The sequence below is a fragment of the Alligator mississippiensis genome, chromosome 8 (genome assembly GCF_030867095.1).
Source record: "Alligator mississippiensis isolate rAllMis1 chromosome 8, rAllMis1, whole genome shotgun sequence".
NCBI classification, from domain to species: Eukaryota; Metazoa; Chordata; order Crocodylia; family Alligatoridae; genus Alligator; species Alligator mississippiensis.
Window position 1 is genome coordinate 14,110,436 of NC_081831.1, and position 10,068 is coordinate 14,120,503.

A 10,068-nucleotide genomic window follows, 5' to 3' on the forward strand; every position below is an offset into this window, starting at 1 on the left:
CCTCCCAATGGCCAGTACTCAAACTGACCCCAACACACTGCCACAGACTCCTTCTCCTTAGATGCTGACAGCATCTAACATCCCTAAGCAATCGCAGAGCAGTGATACCAGAAAGTGTGTAGAACATGTCCATGCTGCTAGCTAGGGTTGACCCTGTGCATGCCTTCAACCAGCCCCAGCCACCCCTCCTCACCTGCATCTTACCATATGGCCACAGCAAATTGGCTTTTTATCCCTCCAGCAGAGCCCTTTTAGGAATCAGTCTCCCCACTACTTGTCTCAGCTTCTCCATCTGTGCTTGACTCTAGTTCCCAGCAGTAAAGAAAGGAGGTGAGTGCAGAAGGGCTAGACATCGAGGTGGGAAGTGTGTGGTTGGAGGACTCTGGGCTTGTAACCTGCATCAGATGGGTGAGTCTGGAATATGCTGGAGGCAGAAGCAGATTAAGGGAAAAGTTCAGCCTCAGGACCAGAAGGTCAGTGGTGCTCCCAGGATGGGGCTGGACAGCCAGTGAGAGCTGAATTTGGGGGTGTAGTTGGTAAAGGAGTACAGGTTTGGAGATGGCCTAAGTAGCATCCCTATGAGGCCAACAAGTGTTCCAGAAGCCAGGCTGTAGGAACAACTAACCTAGATGGGATCCCTACCCATCCTTCATGATCTTCAGGCAACTCTGCTAGGTGAGTTGGGACTTTTGCAGCTAAACTGCCTACTGGAATCCTTAATATTGTTGCCTATTGCGATTTTTCTTGCCTTTCCTGCTTCTGAAGTGCTTTTGCAAAGTTCACGCAAAGTATTTGCTTATTAAGCCTGAGGGTTTCCATGAATTTTCCAAAGTAGTTTTGCTGTGTTTGCTCATTACCTCAGCTGAGCCAAATTTTTCCAGGCAAAACATTCCCCCACTGCCTTCCCAAAAGGCATAGTCAGTTCAACCAAGACAAATGAGGAATTCATGACGAATTAGTCTCAGTGCTTTGGCACCCCAAAATTTAATAAATGGGGGGAAAACAGGTTGCAACTCTTTATTTTAATGTTTCAAAACATTGCAACATGTTGATTCCAACCTGACCTTTTGTTTTGTAATGTGTCTGAATTTAACTAGAGAGAAAGGAGGGGGAAACCCTTTGGAAACCAAATATTTTGTTTTACATGGAACAAAAAATGTTTTCCTGCAACTTGAAATTCTTTTAGTTTCAGGGTTTGGTTTGGGCTTGTGTTCCTTGTTGGTTTTCTCTTTTGTTTTTTGATCTGGCAAGAAAACCCAAGAATTTTTGTATTGAGTTGGCCCGAATATTTTTAATTTTTTGCTTCAGTTAATGAACTCGCTTGGCCCTACTCTTTACTAAAGCTGTTTGCATTTAAACCTAATGGTGCCCATGGCTCTTGGACTGCTTATGTTCAACACCCTTGACAAACACTGGCTGGCCCAAATCCTGCTGTTTCAGACGAGAGAAAACTCTCAGAAGCAATGGGGGCTGCTTCTCTATTTATAATGACTCCTCTTTAGATGACTCTGGTTGGTGTGTGTGAGAGTGTAGGAGAGAGAAGAGTGCAGAGCACCAGGCAAGGGAGATATTCTGAGGCTGAGAAGAAGTTGAAACTAGAGCTGTGAAAATTAAGATGAAATCCATTTTAAAAGGACATAGGCTTGATGTATTGATCTCTAGAAATTATAGTGGAGAAATGCCAGAACTTTGTAGACCCACAAACGCTGGTTCAGAATGACTGCAGTGTGTTGCAGTGGCTTTGCTACTTCTGTTACTGTTGGTGCTTGATGCAGTTATACAATTGGGTATGCTCTGAAAAGGGCAAATTAAAGCATCCAAGGTTTTCACCAAAGAGATCGAAGGGGCATCTATCATTCTCCAGTGTCTACATCTCATTCTGTGGGCAGGTTGCTCATATGTGTGCACTGCAAATCTGAACTGCAGCACCACACAAGCTGTGGGATTTTGTTCATGCCGTGTGTGTATGTACTTGCAGTCATTGGATGTGTCTCTTTGTCAGAAGTGTGTTCGTAAGATTTTCAAGGTCCTCCAGGGAATTAGATCCCCACTGGCTTTCAGCAGGAGCTTATTCTTAGGGGTACTGTTACATATCCCATCCTGGGTGCACAATGGTGTGTGCTTTCTGTATGCATGCAACGCGAAGATGTGTGCAGTGTGTTTGCCTGGATCTGATGCAGCAAGCATTCAGTGAATGTGTTGGGACTGATGCAGATCTATACTGCTGTAAAGCAAGATAAATGAGCTTTCTCTCCCACATACCATTTCTTATTAACAGAAATAACAAGGTATTGGGATCTACAGCTAACTATCAGCAATGAAAATATCTTCTAGGTGGAGTACAATCTACAATGCGAGCTGCTGAAGGTGACTGCTACTCTTATGCGTGCACAGAGCTCAACTACAGAACAGCAGGAGCTCTTTATAAAGGAACAATTATCATTCTCCCTAGGTTGCTTTTGGGGAGACTGAGGCCCAGAGAAATGAAGTAGCTTGTGCGACACTGTGCAGAGGCAGTGCCAGGGACAGAGCGGAGGTCTCCTGAGGTGCAGCAAGGTGCCTACTTCCCTGGGCTGGGCTGCATCCCCTTCCTCGCCTGCATGCTCCCACTGATATCTGGGTTCACTGGCATCAGCAAGATGTTGCTTAGGGGGACAAGGCAGCAAAGCTGGGCCCAAGTTCTGTTCAGCTCCTGTTTTCTGCAGCCTTAAGTGCATAGTTGTGAAATCAGTAGTAATGTTGAATGCCTTGGCCTGTGGTTTCCCCAGGGAGGAAAACAACGGAGATGAGATTGTGTTTCCTCAGAAGGGAGGATCCCCCACCACGGAAACGGGTCAATTAGTGCGATCCTTTTAACCACGTAGCATTGATTCCCAGGGTCTGGTGATAGCGTAGTAAAATTTATTAGCATCATTTATATCCCAGTAGCCCCTTGAGGCCCCCGGCAGCATCATGCTCTGGCTGCTGGAGAAGGAAAAAGGAAGGATTATCTAAGTATTAGGGCAGTCGCCTAGGAGCTGACTCCCTGCTCTGCTACAGACTTCCTGGCTGTCCTTGAGTAGCTCGCTTGGCCTCTCCATGCTTCAGTGCCCCCTCTGCCCAGTCAGTAATAGCACTGCCTCATAGGGGCACCTCATAGGGGTACATGGCGATCCAAGGCATGGTGACAAGGATGCCAGCAGCAGTGGTCAGCTGTGCACATGGGCACAGCAAAAATGCCCACTCAGAAGAAACCAGGCATGCCACCCATGGGAGAGGAAGCTGAGGTGAAGTGAGTTGCCCAAGTCCATAGTATATGCATGTCTCAGTCAAGTAAAGGGGCCAGTCAGCAGTGTGACAGTACAGCAGCCAGCTCCCAGCGACCCTGTCCCAAACAGGACCCCTGGTCTGGTCTGTACTATCAGCACTGAGAGCTGACCCCTCCATCAGGTGGGGATGGCCCAGGGAAAGCAGCCTTGGGTTGTGCCTGGAATCACGAGCTTTCTGTCTACCCATAACAGGAGCCAGGAGGAGCAGACCGCGTGTGCTAGGACCCAAGGGGCATTGACCAAGGCAGAAGGAGAAGGAAGCTATTTCTTGCCGCAGAGAGGGACTCAGAGCTACTGGGTTATCGGCACCTCCCTTCCAGTCGACTGCCAAAGGGCCGCATCCTGCATGCCTCGTTGTTTCCAAAAGAAGTGCCTGGACTCTGGCCTGGGGATTGTGTTTCCTACCTGGCTGAGCGTCCAGGTCTGTCGCCATGTGTTTGTATAACTCACCTCTGTGCGTCAGATGTTCCCAGCCTTCCTCTGTGAAGTTGCAGTTTCTGGCTCTGGATCTGTCATTGAAAGCAGTGGCCACCTCCCCTTGGCTTTGCTGGGTCCAGCCCTGGGCCTTGTATTCATTAGCACAGTGCATCTCTGTGGTTGTCTGTGAAGGACTAAGCCATTTCCAAATGGGAGAACCAGGCACAGAGTCTGTCCCTGCCCCTGCCTATACCAGACAGAGGCAGATAATTGAATGGGAAAGGTGAGGCAGAGGCAGAAACAGGTCCTGGTTTTGCATAGGGCATGAAGACAAACCCTAAATTTGCTCCTCGACCCTGAGAACAATGAGCAACAAGCACAGCTGCTTATTTTTGGCCTCTCTGGCTCAATGGATTCAGCACGTGAGTTGCTGTTAATAGGACCTGGAGCAATTTATTTGCCTGCCATCTGCTACCAAGTCACTGGATGTCCTTATCCAAGTCGCATTTTGCCTTCGGCAGAAGGCAGGACAGGGCAGCACCTTGGAGACTAAGGTATGAGCTTTTGTAGGCAACAGCCTGCTTGATCAGATGTGTGTGCCTCAGTTTCCATACACAGGGACTGATGCTCTGCCTGCTTTGTAACTCCCCCGGCAATTTGGAGAGAGTGGGCTGGGAAAGCTTGCTGCACCTGTATGGGTGGGCCGCATGCTCTCTGATACAGATTGGCTGTCATTTTGCTCATGCACACGAGTAGGACAGTGTATGCACGTGGTCTGGGTGTACCAACAAGCCAAAACACTGTGACCCTTGTAGTTGTTGAGCTGCTGAATCATTTATGAGAAAGTAAAAGCAAAGCGTGACTCCATCTCCTTTCCCCCCGCTGGGCCTGCCAGCAGCCTCTACACATGACCTAGTTCTCCTGGAGGGAGCTACTGCTGATGCCAGCTGTGAAATGTGAAGGCGTGCAGGAGTCAGCCGGGGGAGAGCCGTTAACACAGGTACTGACAATTGAAGCCAGGGCTGTCCTGTTTTTATGATGCACACATTTCCCCAGGGAGCTCTGGGGTGAGAACGGTGTGAAAGCTCAGTAGAGGGCCACTTCGATCCCTGGAAAGGAGGACTGGCTCTCAGTTTTGGAGCTTCTTAATCTGTCCTTAGAACTCAGCGCTACCCCCTGTTCTCTGCTGTCTCTCTGGTTGCCCTCTTCTCCAGCATGGGGTGAAGGCTGTGCATTAGCATCTATAGATGGCCTTCTTTGGAGGGAGCTGTGAGTCACCTGCAGTGTGTCATGTCACAGGGACAAATGTGATCTGCTGCTTTTGCACCAGGGAAAAAAAGGATGGGTCATTTGCTATAACCTAGACCCCTTCCTGCTCTTTCCTACACCCCCACCTCCCTCCCATTGCCATAGGCATCTTGGCAGAGCTCTGGCTGGCAAGAAAGACAGCTGTACAACCCCAAATCTACCTGCGTAAATCCCAGGTGCTAAGCTTTAATTAACGCATTTTCCCACCCAGCTCCTGCCTCCCTGGGAGTCCTTTTCTTTGCCAAGCCAGTTGCTCTGGCTTTGCTAGCTGGCACTCCCCTGGGGACAATGACAAGGAAACCCCAGCCTGCAGTTCTGGGACATTTAGAATTAAGCATCAAGCAATGCCCTGGGTCTCCAAACAGCCCTGGAAAGTTTGGATGCAGCTGAGGAGTTTGCAGCGAGGGCCCCTCTGTGCCTGTCTCTCTTTCCCCTTTCCTGATTGCTTTTCAGGCTGTTGTGCAAACCCAAAGCTGAGGATGCTCTCTGACCCCTTGCTTCTCTCAAGAATCATTGGGATTACTTGGAAATTGATTTTTGTTACAGCACATTGACAGCCAAAGCAATGTTCTTGGCTCTCCAGGGCATCTGCTTGTTGCGATGACCACAGGCTTTGCTTTCTTCTTTTCTCCTGTGTTCCTTGTTATCCTGTCCTCCTACCCCCACTTTCCTGCCCCTTGGTGTGTCAGCTACACTTGCTGAGCATGCGTGCAGAATAGCAGAGATGCTCGCGACTGTGTCACATATCCCATGCCTCATACCCACGCTACCTGAAACCACTGATGAACTGGAACTGTTCTGTCCACTTGCAGGTGCCAAGGTGGACTCTCCAGTGCAGCCTTTCAGCAGGAGATTGAGGAGAGGAGCCCAGGACATTTGCAACGCTGCGTGGCTAATGGCTACCACATGTTCCATCAATCAGGTGTCCATAGCTGCTCCTCTCCCCTCAGCATCCTAAGAACAAGACTCCCGCTTCAACACCACCCATCAGTTGCCCTGGCGGAGAAGGCAGGTGTCAAAAGAGTCAGCCCTGAATCAGGAGCAGAGGCTGCTTTGGACAGAAATGGGGCCAAGTGATAGGGCTCAGATCCCCCTCCATGCTGGAGGTGTTCAGTCCCACTTCTACTGATGGGAAAAGCTGCAGTAGATATCCAGTATGGGTTTCCCTAACTCTCATGGGTGGAAAATGCTGGGTACTTGTGAGCATGCAGGTAGCAGCACGCAGCAGGATCAGGCACTAGTGCCAGGCAAGCAGAAGGCAGTCGTAGAAATAACAGCAGAGCCTTTGGAGCCAAGAGGACCATCAAGAAACCTCCAGCCAGAGCTCGGAGACCCCTCTTCACAGACCAGCCCCTCAGCACGTCCCACTCCCGTCCCACCTCCTCATTGTGGCTCAGATCAACCCCTGAATGTCCACATCTTAGGTCTTGTTTGGATTCAAGCCTAACTTGAATCTGTCCCTGCCCAGTGCTGTGGGGCCTCGGAGCTGGGGTTCAGCCCCTGCTGGAAGTGGGGCAGGAGAAGCAGGCATGCGATTCAAGTGCAGATCCCGGGGGATGGAGAGGTTGGTGCTTTGAAATGAAGTATGGAGGTGCTGGAGCAAAAGCCTTGCCTGAAGGCAGTGGCAAAGCTCACACTGATTTCAGTGGAGCCAGGGTTTCGCCCAAATGATATATTAACTAGGGCAGGAGATCCCCCAGGGTGGGGCTTTCTGGGCAGTGAATACACCTGAATAGTTCAAGCTCCTACACAGAGAAGGCTGAGGGACTGCTGGTGAAGTAGCCCCCTTCAGGAGAATCCCACTGGGAGCTCTTGTTAAGATGCCTACAGTTGGATGGACAGGGGCCGGCAGGCAGGCAGGCTTTGCCCACATGTCTCATGGGATCTGCTGCCCCTGCAGCTCCCATAGGCTCAGGGTGGCCCCCCTCCCAGAAAACTTTCAGATTCTTACTGGTGAGAAATGCATCTGGCCAAGTGTCTCTTGGAGCAGGGATCGGACCTGAGGCTGATCTCTCCAGAGCAAGGTTTGCCCCTGGATTTCGAACACCCCAGTGTTAAGAGAGTGGGGATTTCAGTTTGGGCTATTCTCGCGGGGAGGAAGTGGCTAAAAAAGGGGCTCTGGGAAGCTTGCCCCCAGCACTTCCAGGTGTGTGGAGCAGGAGGTTTATGTTCAGGTCTATATAGCAGGCATCTTTGCTCAGCTCAAGGGGCAATTGGTCATTGTTTCTGCCTGTAGCTGTTCCTCTCCACCTGCCCACCCATCACTGGCTTCTCCTGCAGTTCCTCCTCTCCCCTGAAATCCAAGGCCTTGTCCTCCAGGCTTCCTCCTCTGACTTCTCATTTGGGGAGCCAAAGGGCATGAGACAAGACTGCCTGAGGCTGTGCTGTCCCCAGGGAATATCAAGAGGTTCGGGAGCACAAAAATACAGTCAAACATTCAATGAATAGTGAAGCACTTGCTGAAAGGGGAAACAACCCCTCCAACCCAGTCCATCTGCTTGAAATGACACCCCCTCCCCCCAGCTCCCTCCTCCGACAAACAGCACTCCCTTTACCTGCCGGTCTCTGCATGACAGAGTGTGTTTCCCTAAGGTAGTCAGCACATCCCGCTCCCAATGCAAAAATGTTTTGTGCATCCAAAGCTCACAGACCTATTTTCACATCCCCGCACCCCCCCCCCCCGACAGTCCTGCTAATGACCTTCCAACCATCCCTAGCAGACAACTTCTGCATTGTTCTTTATAACTGATGCTCCAGTTCGACAAACAGATGGTGCCATCACAGACACACCTGTTTTGGTTTCATCTTGGCTTGCAAGTTGCAGGATTTCACCCAAGAACCTGGTATATGCCATGCCATCAGCAAGGATCTAAGTACAAACCACTGAGCAGAGCCCTGTACAGCTCTTCCCTCCTCCTACACTCCCCCCACCTCCAACCACAGAGTATAAGGTGACCTTTCCAATTGAAATACTGATTCCCACAAACTACATTAAAAGGGTCCCCCCCATAGCATATCGAAATCAGGAGCACTGTGAAATCATTCCTGATCAGAGCCAATAATTACTGAGAACAGTTCCTCTCTAGCCATCACTCATTTCATTTTGATTTTATTATTATTTTTGCTCGCTTTGTTTCTTTCTTTTTTTTTTAAATACCTGATTAGTATGGAGACCCCGACATCCTCGCAGTTGGCATATACTCTGCTCCAGGTCTCTTGAATCACCTTTTTCTCAGCATCTGACATGTCTTCACTCCTTTCCCATCTCTCAATCTCCATTTCTCCCTGGACTTTCTCCATGAAAAACAGCCGGCACAATCCTCCAGGAAGCCAGGAGGAGATAAAGAGAGATGTGTGTGTGTGTGCGCTCGTGTGTGTGTATCCGTGAGGACAGAATAGGTGTTTGTTCTGTGGCAGTGTGGGTGATACCGTCTGTGTGTGTGTGTATGTGTGTGTGCTTGTGTTTGCGTGTGGGGGGTATGTAATTAAAAAAATATCCAGGAGATATAATGTATGAGATTAGATTTCAAATCTTCTAGTGCTGTCCATTGCTGTAGTTTGCTTCAGCTCAGCATAGATGTATGACTCTGACTCTGATGGGGAACTGACTAAAAGTAAAATATTCAAAGGCATTGCAAGACCAGCCTCTTTACCAATGTGTGAACGTGAGCTCACTTTCTCTCTCCTCCTCCTCCTCCTCTCTCTCTCTCACTCAATGTCTGTCTGTATTTCTCTCCCCCCCAAACAGGGAGAAATGAAAAAGTGGTTTTGTGGAACATCAGGATCGTTCGTCTTGGGGATTTTATGACTAAAAGTCTTTTTTTTTTCCAGCCCTTGTAAACAGCTCTGAGAAAATGCAGCATCCAAAGTGAACAGTTAAACTTATCTCAACAGCTGGCTTAGCCGCGCTGTGCCTTTTCTGCTTTCTCTTGCATTACCTAATTTTGCAGGAGATTGTGCGTGGAAGGAAAAATCCCTGCTTGGCTCTGATTTCTAGTCCGTGCATGTGGGGATAGGGTTGGCTTGGAAGGCAAAGAAGTGGGAAACACCTCTGAAACAAACGGTTATATTGAGCAGGATCTCGGTGATCCCAACAAAATGTGCTTCCTCTCCCTGCTTCCAACTCAAATCTTAGAGGAATTTGGGTTGCGTGAACTGAACGCAGCGGCACAATCCTAATGACTGTTGTTGTTCTTTTGTCAGAGATTTTACTGTTTAGATGTTGCACATCGCAGGTAGCGTTTTTGGCAGGAAGGGAAGGAGACGGAGTTAAAGGAGAAGAGAAATTCCTGGATACTTGTGCTGCGGATTATTCCCCCCTCTGCCCCTCCCCCACCCCCAAATGACCTTTCAAACTCATTGAAAACCAGGAATTCTGGATCTGCAGCCCGATCTATTTGCACGTCAAGAAGGAAAATACTACAGGGGCTTATAACAACAGACGGTACCCGAAGGAGGATGGGAAGCAGAGAAATAAGCTGGAAAAGCGTGTGTGTGTAACCGTGTGTGTCTTTTCTTAATTGCTTGCCTAGGTGTGCGCTCAGATTGAGAGAGAGCGAGATCAAGACAGACAGATCAGACAGACGGACAAAGACTGATGGGTCCATGTTAGAGATGGAGAAAGGGATGCAGCAAGAAGACAGCTTGACAGATGGAACGGGTGCGAAAGGCACAACTGATGCGTGCAGAAGAGATAGCGGGTGCCCCTGGAAAGGAGGGCAGCTGCACAGCAGGGTGTAATTGTTTTCCAGAGAAGGTCCCCTGCTGCGTACAGCAGAGGCTGCAGTACCAAGCAAGCCCCCCACAGCAGAATAGGCATGTAGCCTGCCCGGGCACAGCAGAAGCTGCTATAGCAGCGGGTGCCTCTGGAGCGCACCCCAGGAGTTGCTACAGCAGACATAGCCTAGGAGTGAGCAGCAGAACCTGCCAGAGCAGGTAGTCATGCATGTTCCCCTGGAGACACTGCAGGCTGGATCCAGAATGAAGTCTGCAGTGCTGTCTCTTAAGGACTCAGGTGTTCCCCTTTACAGTGGGA

At 49.6% G+C, this 10,068-nt stretch overlaps 1 protein-coding gene across 2 annotated transcripts in view; it reads right to left on the minus strand.

Annotated features, from left to right (window-relative positions):
• Positions 1–8,721, minus strand: part of CYGB (cytoglobin) — a 48,352-nt gene extending 39,631 nt beyond the window's left edge. Inside the window, exon 1 of one of the 2 annotated variants that reach the window (XM_006269221.4) lies at positions 8,191–8,721. In XM_006269221.4, the coding sequence (XP_006269283.1) occupies positions 8,191–8,333 (143 nt within the window). In that variant the 5' untranslated portion in view covers positions 8,334–8,721. The remainder of the gene's footprint in view (positions 1–8,190) is intronic. The other variant, XM_014601911.3, reaches the window with a different exon arrangement.
• Positions 8,722–10,068: the final 1,347 nt, after the last annotated feature.